The 13,380-nt window shown below is 47.3% G+C and overlaps 1 protein-coding gene across 4 annotated transcripts in view; it reads right to left on the bottom strand.

Moving 5' to 3' along the window:
• Positions 1 to 251: 251 nt before the first annotated feature.
• Positions 252 to 13,380, bottom strand: part of NFATC2 (nuclear factor of activated T cells 2) — a 166,714-nt gene continuing 153,585 nt past the window's right edge. For 2 of the 4 annotated variants that reach the window (XM_049868794.1, XM_049868793.1), the window contains one exon: positions 252 to 5,076. Coding sequence is in view for 2 of the 4 variants with exons in the window: in XM_049868793.1 (XP_049724750.1) it covers positions 5,021 to 5,076 (56 nt within the window). In the remaining 2 variants the exon portion in view is untranslated. The remainder of the gene's footprint in view (positions 5,077 to 13,380) is intronic. The other 2 variants (XM_049868795.1, XM_049868796.1) reach the window with 1 other exon arrangement.

Genomic DNA, 13,380 nt, shown 5'->3' with positions numbered 1-13,380 from the left:
ACTGAGGCATAGAATGTAGCAGGGTGGTGAGGAAAAGAGCAGGGAGAGACTCAGTTCTGGGTTGGCCTCTTGGTTCTGTAACCTCGGGCAAGTGGCTTCTGAGCCTCGATGTTTTCACCTGTGAAATGGGATAGTACCAACCGCCTAGGGTTGTTGTGAGGAATAAGTGTACACACAGTATGTGTGAAAAGAAAAGGAAAAAAAAAAAAAACTCAAAACTTAAAGGGATATTTGAACAGCCTCTTTAAAGAAGAAAAGATACACAAGAGTAGCCATTGCTTTCGACTGTTTTATTGCTAAACTATCATAATACAAGCCGTATAAAAATACTTTACATATAGCAAAAATAAACTACATTACACTGGAGATTAAAAACGTTTTTTCATAGGAATGCGATGTATTCAAAAGTCCTTTAACAGTCAGGATGTTCAAAACCTAAGCCTTCCAGCACCACTCCGTTGGAGGGGCTTCTTTCTATTCATTGGAGAGCCATGTCAGGACACTCTCAGCGTTGTCTCCCTTTGAGGGCTGCAGAGGTGACAGGGGTAAGTGAGGTTCTTTGACAAGCTGTCCAGGATGCTAAGTTTGGGGTCCCAACAGGCACAGACTGTCTGCTCCGCCAAATTGAACCCAGCAAGTGTCTGCTTTGATCAAAACAGCATCATCTGAATTGATTTCATTGAAACCCTGAAATCAGCAGGGGGACTCTGGCAGCATAAAGACAGGATCTAAGGACAGGAGTGTTAAACTTTCCACTTCCAACTCCCAGGACCCCACCTCATTTTCAGACAGGACTTGTGCAGGGGGCATTTCTTGTTACCATTCATCAGAACAGTTTGGTTTTAAGCAAACCGAGTGAAGACAGTGAGGTTGGCTATACCTCAAGGCACTTGTGAAAACAAATGATTGCTGTTTGGGTCACAGCTGAATGGGACTCTTCTTAAGCGTTTAGTTGGAACGTAGGCAAACACTTGTCATGTGATTAGCTGGTCTGGTTCCATGAGATGTTAATTCTCAAGCCCCATGCCTGGGAGACCCAAGGTTAAGATGTGTTGAGTACCTCCTTAAGGGCTGTCCCCTGAGAAAATGAATTGGGGAAAGCTGACCCCAGCTTGTCAAGAATGTCACAACCCACGTGCCTCTTGTAAACTCAAAATGAACAATGTTGTTAAGTAGAATCCTGACATGTTTTCCATTCAGAACAAGAGAAAGTACATGGAAAGTAATTTTTTGACATGAAAATTAATTTTCAGCCTCACTTTAGTCCAGAGTAACAATCAGAACACTTCAGCTAACGACCTGCTAAGTGTGACAGCTCCCATACTGGCCAGGGCTGACTGGCTGAGACGGATATCCTGGCTACTGGATGTAAACAAGAAAAGCTACATCACTGCTTCCCAGTTCGTAGAAGGAATCCGCTCAATTAGTCCTAGGCTGTGTCTATGCTGGAGAACTTTGGACATCTTTTGGGTAATGCGTGTGAGGGTTGTCTACCAGGATTCAGATTTGGCTGGCTCTTTAGACATTAGCCTGCATTAGGGATTTTTAAAAATTTGAACTATTTTTGAATCCCATTACGACACAGGCAGCTTTTGGTAAAAATCAAAATATTCCATTAGGTCACTTTGGGGGATTTAGATATTTTACAATACAGTTCTCTGCAGTCCTAAGATCCCGGCTTGGGGCTGAAAGACGTCAGCATCATTCTCAAGTAAAAAACAGGTGGTCCTTCTTCCTCAAAGCCATTGCCCCTCCTGTCTCCTGAGCTGCTCTCTGCTAGGAGACAGATGGCCGGCAAATAGGCTCTGAGTTTTCTGTTGTAACAAATAACAGATTTTCAAGAATACATCATTTCTCTTAAGGGAAAAAAAAAAATATATATATATATATGTAAAAAGAGACACTTGAAGAAAAATTCCGACCATTTATAAATATTTTCTAATTCCAACAGGGGTGCGATATTTGGAGGACAGATTAAAAAGCATACAAATACAGATACGAAAATAAAAATTTAATAACATAGTAATTAATTTGGATTGCTATTATATACTATCAAGCAGCAGTATTTTTGTACAATACAGGAAGACTTGCAAATGTGGGAAATGGACTACATTCAGCAACATGGTGGATTTCTGTCAGAAGTGCTACATATTTACATTAGCCGGGATGTAGCAAGTGCAAACTTTGACCTAACAACCTAGTTCCTTCTAACCCACCTGCAACATACCCATCTTCACCATTCAGACATCCTGACTTGCTCCTTCTCTTGGAGGGTCTATATCGCCTCTTCCCATACTGAAAATATTTCATGAGCATCTACTGTGGGCAAAATTTCCTCCTGGCGTTTGTGACTGACCAAACTTTCTTGCTGTCAGTTCCTACTTCACTTTCTCTTGCCTGTCTATGTCTCAAGACTAATGCTCTTATCTCTCTTTCCTTTGTTATTTGGTAGAGTTGTTTGTGAAAGTGCTTCCTATGATATCCAGCTAAGATGTCTCAGAGAGCCGTTAGTGTGTGTATTATACACACACACGTGCAGATATATGTACAGGAGTCTGAGCTACTAGGAAGCCCTTTTCACTAACATGGGTAGATGATTGATGGAAAATGCATTAGTCCTTTTCACCCTGTGGACAATGAAGCTGAGCTACTTTGCTACAATAGCAGGAAGGCACTTGGATAAAACATTCAGATAACTGAGGAAAGGCCAAATTTCCTCATGTGCAAAGATGGCTGCGGGCCAGGCCGAGTGAGAACAAACCACTCACCAAACACCCTAACTCTTCCCCTGTGAAGTCAGTGTTGCTGGAGAGAAAATTCTTTAGGTAAAGCTGCTTGTATAAGGAACTTTCTTTGATAATTAGAAAGAATTTAGCATCTCAGAAGTTCTGCAGTAGCGGTCAACTTCTTACTGGCGTTCTGTTGGCTTAAAAGAGAATTATGCTCTACTCTGTGCTTGGGATGGGAAAGGCCCCTGTTGTTGGGGAAAAGTATATGTTTGGTATTGACTGAAAGGTACAGACAAGTGGGTATAAAGACCTCCCCTCTCTGGAGCACTGAGTGTATCAGGCTGTGGTTATGAAGTCCTACACTCTTGGCCCAGCTCTCAAGAAGGTTTTCACACTCTGGATAACTTCACTGGAGAGGCAGGGCTGAGAAAAGCCACAGTGGGAATTTAACCCCCCTGATTCTCTTCGTAGGCCTTTTTTGCCTAGCAGATTTTTTTGAGGATTCACTCTGTCTTTTGAGGAGCGCTAGGAGCGAGCCGTGGTGGTACGATGGTTAAGTGTTCAGCTGCTAACTCAAAGGTTGGAGGTTCAAACCCACCCCAGTGTCTCCACAGGAGAAAGACCTGGCAATCTGTTCCCGTAACGATTACAGCCTAGGAAACCCTATGGGGCATTTCTACTCTGTCACATGGGATTGCTGTGAGTGGGAATCGGCTCAAAGGTACTTAACAACAACAGGAATACTGAGACGTTGTTGTTGTTGATGACTGGGGAAAACAACTGAAGGCCTGCAGGTGAATCCTCAGCTTGTCCTGGGGTGTGTGCAATAAATGCAAACAGAAAAAGGTGATCTGTGTGATTAAAAACTCACCTGCCAAGACTCTGAGGGTTTTGTTTGCAAGGACTGTTGACAGCACCTTTGTTACTGCATGTTCAGGAGACAGAAACAATTGCGGGGAGAAATCACAACATACAACTTGTGGAAGCACAGCTAATCCAGACAGGGATGGAGGGTGAGTGGCTGTGCATCTAGAAGAGTGAGTCCTGTAGGGGTGGGGGAGGCTCAGACAGCCTGGGCTTTAGGATCAACGCTTCGGGACCAAGAGAAGCTTACAATGGGTTCAGGTGAAAATAACCAATGAATTTTGGGACCCATTTTTTGAGTTCAGGGCAGAGAAGTAGTTCAGCCCTTCTTCTCCTCGGTGGCAGACCCCACTTACAGAAGCACTCAGATCTGCCAGCTGCCTCATGCAACAAGTGTCTTACTTAACAAAAACACCTGCGCTGTTTATTTCTTGGTTGCTTAGCCCTTCCACCATTCCTCTTCAGAATCCATTGCACGTGCTTGAACTTCAAACTTCTTAACTATTTTACGGAGAAGCATTCTTGCTGTTAGGAAGAAAGAAAGCGGGAACCTTGAAAAGCCGTTAGGTTGTACAGCGCAGCTGATGGCGTGCTCACTACCAGGCGCCTTGGCTGACTTTCTCCAGTCTATGAAAATTCTGCGATAGCACCGATGCTGCTGCAGGGAAGAGCAGCTGGCCAAGACGGCTTGACCGCTAGCCTTCTTTGCCAGCTTTTTGAAGCAGCAGGGAAAAATAAAAATGTATACAAATATCATAACTTAACGCCAAGAAGTCTGAACAGATGATTGGTATCAGCCAGGCAGTTTTGTTTTGGAATGAGAGAATAAGTAAAGCTCTAGCCGTGGCCCAGGTGTGGCATGGCATAGACGATCCCTAGGGAGGATGGTCTGGCTTCTGTTTTTACCAAGAGGGTTTGGGGTATCTTCAGCCTGTGAGCCGGACTCTCGGGCCACGTTCCTTTGGTTGCTTGGTTTGAGAACTCCTTTCCTTCAAAAGGTACAGGGGCTGTATCTGTGACCTGGAAGAGTGAATGCAAGGCCTGGGGTTTAATCACAGCACCCACATCCTCCATCCCGCACCCCTTCAGCCCCCCCAGCTCTGGTCACTCAGTTCTCAGGCGAGTTCCAGCGTGCTGTCTTGCTCGGAATGTGTTTTTGGTCAGCAGGCACTTAGTATTTGGGTGGAACACCATTAAGGTCAACAGGGTGCTCTTTGGGATTTGGAACAAAAATAAAAAGGAAGAGGGTTCTCTCTGGTGTTTACAGAGAGGGCTGGCGAGCTCCTGAACGGAGAATCCGAGTTAGCCAATACATTGTTCCGCAGTGGACGCCGGGTCGGGAGATGTACAGGAAAGGAAACAGAGGTGAGGGGCAGTGGAAGGCTCCGAGGGGTCAGATACGGAAGGTGTCTTGCTAATGGCTTCTTTTACGTCTGATTTCTGGTGGGAGGTCCTGAAAACTCCTTCCTGATAATTTCATTTACTACAAAAGAAAGAGAGAGAGAGAGAGAGGGAGGGCCAGTGAGAGGGCACCGAAAACACGGATCCCATTCGCTTTCTGGAACCTAAAACAATCGGGCTATTTTAAAAACATTTCTTTTGTTCTTTGCCGTAAAACACTTGACATTGTTTAATACAAGAAATGCCTTCCTGTGTTGTGATGTTTCGTTTTGTTTTCTGAGAGAGAATAATTTCTGCTATGGATTTGTTAATGACAGCTGCCCAAATGGTAACTTTTTCAAATCTCTGTGGCAGAAATGGAGTTGGACCATGGGGCATGTTTTTAAGTTTTTCTCCTCCTTCTGTATTTAATGCATGTGAGGCTCTCTTCCGCACACCCAACTACTTCCATTATTGTGACATCCAGGAAATGTCTATTAGACGGTTTTAAGTCTGATAAAACACAATTTTTCCTTAACCCACAAAACCCATAGTTCTCAAAAGAGGGGCCCTTAAGAAGAGATCAAATGGAAGCACTGTAGACAGACTTAACTAGCCATCAATTTAGGCATAATTTCTATCTTGACACAAACAGGAATTCCCCAACACACACACACATACTAGTGAAGGACCACGGAGCCCTGGTGGCACAGGGGATAAGTGCTCTGCTCTGCCGCTGACTGAAAGGTTGGCTGTTCAACCCCCCGGCCACTCTGTGGTAGAAAAATATGGCAGTCTGCTTCCGTAAAGACTACAGCCTTGGAAACCCCATGGGACAGTTCTACTCTGTCGAAATCGGCTCCATGGCAACGGGTGGGTGAAGGATCATGATGTGAGCCTTCAGAAGTGGAAAGTATTGGGGCAGCGGTTGGGGAGGGGAGGTGGCGGGAAAGCTCCAGAAAGTTCAGTCACCCCCCTACCCCAGATATATGGGCGGAGCATCTAGCAGGCAACCAAGAATGCAGTGCCAGCCACTTGGCATCAAGAAGCTGCCGCTTCTCCCATGTTAACGACCTTAGCTGAGGCACCAGAGTTATTAGAAGTGATGCCATGAGATCTTAGAAGAACTGAATCTTGCACAAGGGCTTCCCTCAACGTTCTCGGGAAGAAGTCACTGCCGTCAATGGCAGCCCAGACGCAGGACACGCGTGGGCACTTTCTTTCCCTGAGGTGTGTGTGCGTCTTCCGTTGTGTGGCCGGATTTTGTGGAATGCTCCCAGGGTCGGATGAGGAAGGCTGTTGTTGGGTGCCGTCAACTCAATTCCAACTGCGCCATAGGGTTTTGTTGGCTGTAATCTTTTCGGAAGCAGATCGCCAGGTCTTTTCTCTCGTGGAGCTGCTGGGTTTGAACCGCCAACCTCTCAGCTAGCCCCTGAGCACTTAACCAGTGTGCCACCAGGGCTCCTGAATGAGGAGAGGGATGCCATTAAAGGCAGGTTAATCTCCCCTCTCCTAGTGCTGACACTCTGAACTCTTATGCTGCCGCCGCCTACTGTTTCTCATCAGCCTTATTTCTAAACTTAAAGACACTGACAGCTGTGGGGGTTAAGAGGGTCACTCAAAGTCTCTTCATGGTCAAGCTGCGCCAGTCTAGGCTGTTTTTCACTGGAAACCATGCAAGCCTCCATAGTAACATTCACAGCAAGGACAAACTGTTTGCAAGAGCTGGACAAGCCAGGTTTGACTCCTATCTCCTCGGTGACTTTACCCCTCTGTGGCTCAGTTTTCTCATCTGTAAAATGGGAATCATAATAGTGCAAACCTTTTAGGTCTGTTGTGAGGACGTATGGCTCTAATGTGCATAAAAGCACTCAGCCTGGTTCCTGGCAAATAGTGCTCACTTGCTGTTAGCTGTGATGGTTAGTAATATCCCAATGCTGACTGCCAGAGTTTGGACTGTGCTCTGCACCTATAGACTTTCTTTCCTAGGCCTGAAGCTGACCAGGCACAGCTCATGGTTCTTCCAATACATGCTGAAAACATGTGCAAGGTGAGGTTGAGATTCTAGAGCCCCACGGCCAAGGTCAAGTCAGAATCCCCCCCTCTGCTGTCTCCTTGCTTCATGAACCTTGCCTTCGTGACTTAACCTCCTTGTGCTTCTGTTTCCTCATCTGTACAATGTGGATAAAAACTTTCCCTACCTCCCCGGGTTGTCGAGGAGTTTGGATAAGATCATGCAAGCCCAGAAATGATCACAGCGGACAGCGCACAGCAGGGGTTACCTTATAGAGCAGTTATTGCTGACAGTGTATGTATTACAATAGCAAAATCAGTAGGGACTCAGAGGATTAACTCATGTATTCAGCCAACCAGCACTAACTGGGCACCTACTGTGTACCAGGCACCAGCTGACCCTCAGGGGTCCTAAAACAAACTGCAACTGACTGTGTTCAGAAACGAAAGGAAGAATGTCAGCCCCCAGGCACCGCCCCACCTCTGTGAGCACCTTCTCCAGGCCGAGGTAGTGAAAGGGAACGCCAGGGGAGATGGCCCCGTTCAGCTTCATGTGAAGCTTTTGAAAGCCCGGATTTTGAAGGGCTTCCTGTTTTCTCAACCTAGGAAACGAGAGGAGTCGATCCTTAATGGAAAGTTTCCACTGGCTCTGTGCTCTAAAAATAGCTGGTAGGCAGGGAGTTGGCACCCGGGCCCTCACAAAGGGCTGTTTCCCTTCTCAGAACACGGGCTGTGGTTGGGGCCAGGTTAGGGGACGAGAGGCTGGGGATCTTTCCAAACAGGTAGAAGTGGCTTTTCCCTCCCTTTGGAGAAAACTTTTCTGCTTTCTGGGCCCTATTTCCAGGTAGACACTAATGGCTGTCTCTGTGAAATCCAGCAATTGCTGCCTTTAGACCTCCAAGCTGTCAGGGGCGGAAGGTGGCTGAGCAGTCGGGTCCTGAGGTGCAACCTATTCATGCCCCCATGGAAACCTCTCTGGGGAGGAATGTTCTTCTTCTGAGACCTCTGAGCTTCAAATGAGGAGGAGAAAGTTCTGGGGCTGAGACACCGTCCCCTGGGTGGAGTCACGTCAGAGTGAAGACTTGGACTCTGAATTCTGGGGAAGGCTCTCTGCTCCACGACTTCACTCCATCAAGATGCACGAGGCCCATGTTTGCAGCCGTGGTTTGGTGCAGAAGGGGAGCACGCCGCCCTTGGAAGGCTCTGTGATGTCCGCCACGAAACTCTCTTGGTCTTTCCCCTTTTTGTCCTTCCTCTCCAGCCTCAGGACAAGGAGGGTCCCCACTCAGCCTGTCACCTCCTATTCTGACCATTAGTCTCCCCTCCCTCATTTTGCCACTCTGCATGCTTAAACGCTCTCTCGTCCAGAACCCCCTCTGCTGCCTCGCCACGTCTATGAGGCCCCGTGTGGTCTGACCTGGGCCTCTGTACCCTCCCCCTCACGTGCTGCCCTCCAACCACACCAGCTTCTGTTGTTCTGCCCTTGACCTTGCCGGAGCCTTTTCCTGCTGAGCCCAGGTCCCTGGTGGCCCCTGCCAGGACCACACTCTCCCTCCCTGGCTCTTCCAAGAAGCTTCTTCCTTACTTCACTCATGTCTCTGGTCAAACACAGGCTCCTCTGTGAGGCCTTCTCTGGCCCCCGTTGTGCCAGGCCACCCCCAGCCCAGTTTTGTGCCATCCTTTATTGCCTTCATTTATCAGTTCCTGGCAGTTCACTAGATACTGCTGTTTATGGTCTCATTCCCCCACTGTCTCCCTAGGCCTCACAACAGTGCCTTGGTGCATAAGAAGCACTCGCTAGCATTTATTAAACTAATGGATAGAAAAAGGGAAGCTGAGAGAGGGTTAAGGAACCGTGGGTCACACTGGCAGAGCTGAGGCTTGCCCTCGGCCTGACTCTGAGTGTTGAACCACTACCCTTTATCACTGCCATTGACAGTTTTCAGCATCTACCTAATGCCACCTCTGTGCTTTTCCTCTTACCCCTTTCCATACTGGACCACAAGCTTCTCCCAATAGCCCTTCTGCTTGTCCAAATCCTAACTTCCCTTCCTGCGCCCCACCCCCCCGCCCGGCCCCGTTCTAACATCACATCTTCCAAAAAGCTGAACCAGGCACAGTGCCTTACACATAGCAGGTGCTTAATGCATACGGCTTAGCTGAAAGCCATCACAAGGACCCTGCCAGAGGGGCACCATCAGCCAAGGTCACTAGGTTTAGGGAAGCTGATTTTCTTCTGTCATTCAATTAACAAATGGGTTGCCAGTTTGTTACCGTCTGAAGCCTTATATCTCTCAAAAAAGAATATGTGCCGTTCGTGTTTATTGAGGGGTAACTATGTTCCAGGCATTGTACTAAGCACTGCTATTTAATTCTCACACTAATCCTGGTAAAGTGTGATTATTATCCCCTTTGATAAATGGGAAATAGAGAAAGGTAGTTACTTGCCATAGCAGGTAAGGAGGTACTGGGATTGGAACCCAGGGCCCACTTTATTAACCCATATACTGTATGGCCATATACCTCACAACTGTCCTATGAGGCTGTTAGTGGCTGTCGAGTCAGCTCCTGACTCAATGGCAACCCCATGCACACAGATTGGACTACTGTGATCCATGGGATTTTCATTTGCTAATTTTTGGCAGTAGATCACCAGGCCTTTCTTTCTAGTCCACCTTAGTCTGGAAGCACTGCTGAAGCCTGTTCAGCAACTTACAATCCTCCACTGACAGAGGGGTGGTGGTTGCGCCCGAGAGTATACTGACCAGGAATTAAACCCAGGTCTTCCGCGTGTAAGGCTAGAATTCTCAGTGGTTACCTTTCTGCTAGGATCCCAGAGTCCTCAATGTGTTTTGTGTGAGGCCAGGACAAGGCAAGGGCAGCCTCTGCTTAGCAAGCAGCAGAGGTGGTCATGTGAGGAGTGGTGAGGGAGTCACCGAGCACCGTTTTCTCAGAACAGAATCGAGGCCAGTAGTGATCAGCGTGCCACATGCACTCCTGACCCTTTCTCATTACCCTTACAGAGAGATGTTGGGATGAAAACACCATGGAATGTGTCTGTAGCCTCAGGGCAATTTCTAAGCCTGATTCCTAAGGCTGAACTCAGAAAGAAAAAGATGAGAAAGATATCAGTATATAAAAATCATAAAATTTTCTCTTCAGACCTTCAAAAGGAAACGTATGATGTAATATTTTCAGCACATATGATAACCCAAAACCAAACCTACTACCATCAAGTCGATTCTGACTCGTAGCAACTCTACAGGATGGGTAGAGCTGCCCCACAGAGTTTCCAAGGCTGTATATCTTAACTGCCACATCTTTCTCCCATGGATCAGCTGGTAGGTTCAAACCACCAACCTTTTGGTTAGCAGCCAAGCGCTTTAACCACTGCACCACCAGGGCTCACTTATACATGATAAAAGGCCATTTATACATGAGGTCTTACAAATTAACATGAAAAATATAAGTATTCTAATAACAATGACTGCAGACATACGAAGTATATACCAGAGGTTGGCAAACTTTTTCTATAAAGGGCCACACAGCAAATATTTTTGGCTTTACGGGCTATATGGTCTCTGTATCAACTACTCAACTATTGTTGTAGTGTGAAAGTAGCCATAGACTATATATAAGCAAATGGGTGTGACTGTGTACTAATAAAACTTTATTTACAATGGGCTGGATTTGGCCTCTAGTACATATCAATGACAGAGCCCTGGTGGTACAGTGGTTAAGAGCTTGGCTGCTAACCAAAGGGTCAGCAGTTACCAGCCAGTCCTTGGAAACCCTATCGAGTAGTTCTACTCTGTCCCATAAGATCACTAGGAGTCAGAATTGACTCGATGGCAGCAAGTTTGGTTTTGGTTTATATATCAATGACAAAGAAGAGAAAGAAAGCAGGCTGCTCTCTTTGTCTGCTTTTTGGGGGTGGCAATCTGGTGAAGCCAGTGCCTTTAGTAGAATTGTTCACCAAACAATTCTGGATTGATTTAGGTTAAAAATTTCTTTAAAAACTGGAATTGATTTCTGTTAGCATCCTTTCATATGCCCTTGGATGGTGCAAACAGTTAACACACTTGGATGTTAACTGAAAGGCTGGCAGTTTAAGTCCACCCAGAGGCCTGGTGATCTGCTTTGGAAAAATCAGCCACTGAAAACAACCTGAAGCACAGTTCTAGGCTGACACACGTGGGGTCGCTATGAGTTGGAATCGACTCAGTGGCAACTGGTAGGGGTAGTGGCCATCGCTTCAGGCCAGCTGTGAACCACTCTCCCCCAGGAATTTTCTGATTTGCTCGAAGGCCCAGACGCTCACATACGTACTTCTTTTTCCTTCCTGTTGCCAAGCTCAGAGGTTCTCAAACTTCAGCTTGCAGAAGAACGAGTGCTGAGGGTTGTACACAGGAAACCAAGGAAATGCTTTAGGCACATTTTAAGGGACTTTCAAGGGTATTTTGATTATAAGCCCTTTTTGCCCCTTATGTGCTGACTTTGGAACCTAATCCTCAGAAATCAGAAACAGGAAGGAATAGATGGCCTGTCTTGCTTCTCTCCCAAGTCTCATGCCTGTTTTCTAAAATCTGGTTAGACCACATGAGTGCCTAAGAAAGTCTGGACTCAGCCAGAGCGATGCCCCTCAAACGAGGATGGGGGTCAGGGGTGACCAAGCTCTCTAGGCTGAATCAAGGAATCTGAGCACCAGGTCCCAACCACACTCCCTTCTGTCTGTCTTGCACAACTGGGCTGAATTCCCTCCAGAAGACCCTGCTTGGGGCAAGATGGGTCAACCAGAAAGCCCATGAAGTACTCTCCAACAGTTCCTGGAGAAAGCTACTCTAAAGGCCAAGAGAAAACTCCAGGGTCTAAACTCTGTTGGTGGAAGGACTAGGCCTGCTTTTCCCATGCCAAGATCCACGTGTCGAAGGGGCTGAGGAGGAAAGCTAGTTGGTGGCCTCCCATGCGACTTGCCTCCCGCGTGACTTCTGTCTCAAAGCTGAAATGGGTTTGTCATCTGGGGACAGAACTCTCGTGAGGCTACACATTTTGCTTGCTAGTGACCTTGCCAATCTTTGATCCTTTCCCAGCCATGTTTGCATGTTCTGAGCGTGCTTGGGAACCTCAGAGGAGAGCTTTCCAGAGGAGCCTGGCCAGGCCAACTTCAGAGACTCCGTAGAAAACACAAAAAACCCTTGATAAGACTGTAGCCCAAAGCTGTGGGTGGAGCCCACAAAGTTATGTGACTCAATCCACGCAGATTAGAGTTGGGCACTGTAGTGAATGTCCCGGTGGCCAAGCCCAAGTTCCCAGGCCCCTGTGGGGTCAGACGCATTGCCAAGTTCTAACCTCAGGGGGGAATAAGCACATTAAAAAGGCCCTGCCCTCCAATGACCTTCTCTAAGTGGCTCACACGCTCAGCACTGATACGTCAACTGCATGTCTGTCATCCTGATTCCTTGGCTGGAAAGCCCGTGAGAGAGCTGGCACACAGTGGGCATTCAGCCAAATGTTTGCTGGCATTATTGCCTTTAAGCTGTTGGAAGCCCCCTCCCCACTAAGGGTTCATTCTAGCATTGGGCAAGGATGGTACATCTCAACATCTCAGTAGGCCCCACTCTGGGAAACACAGTGTTGGGGAGTCTACTGGTTGTGCGTGCTAGTGGGCATGATACCTGATGATGGTTTTTATCAGGCTTTCAGAGCAGACCACCAGAGTGATGCTACTAAGGACTTGTGGATCCGGCTCATAATGTCATGAACCTACTTTCCTTGACCAAAGAGGAGACTATTCAAAGCCACAGCCCAGTAGGCTGGGAGGACATCCTGGGTGGCATATAACCCAACAGTAATGGCGGATGTGTGGAGAGTGTGCCCCCACATGGGGCATGCAGCCTGTACTAATGAATATCAAGAGGATTCAACAACAGCAATGCCATCTAAGAAGCTGGGGCCCAGAATGGTAACTTTCTCAATGCCCCACTCTTGGGACTCGGTACTCAAAGAGCCTCCAGAAATTTGCATTTCACAGTCTGTTGTAGCCACCAGCCCTTCTGCAGAAGCCCAGGAGCCAAAGTCAGTCAAGACGGATCTCTACTTGTTGAAGCTGCTGGGGTAGGGGCGTAGCTGAGCACAGTGGCAAAACTGTGGCTCTAGTCCCAGTGAGAGAGACTGGCTTCACATCTGTAAGAAGTGACATCTGTAAGAGGTGCACTGAGAATGCCCCAGGGGGAGCTGGGGCTTAGAGAGCATCAAGATCAGAAATGATGGAAACACAGGGTGCCTCCCGAGTAGCTTCCTGGGTTTTCTGCCCTCCCTGCCCACTCTCTCATTCCCCAATGCAGAACGCCCATCACTGATGGCCAGCCTTACTTCACTGCATACACAGAGCAAA

The sequence above is a fragment of the Elephas maximus genome, chromosome 25 (genome assembly GCF_024166365.1).
Source record: "Elephas maximus indicus isolate mEleMax1 chromosome 25, mEleMax1 primary haplotype, whole genome shotgun sequence".
Classification (NCBI taxonomy): domain Eukaryota; kingdom Metazoa; phylum Chordata; class Mammalia; order Proboscidea; family Elephantidae; genus Elephas; species Elephas maximus.
Note: the sequence above shows the minus strand (reverse complement) of the source record. Positions and strands in the feature narration are given on the sequence as shown.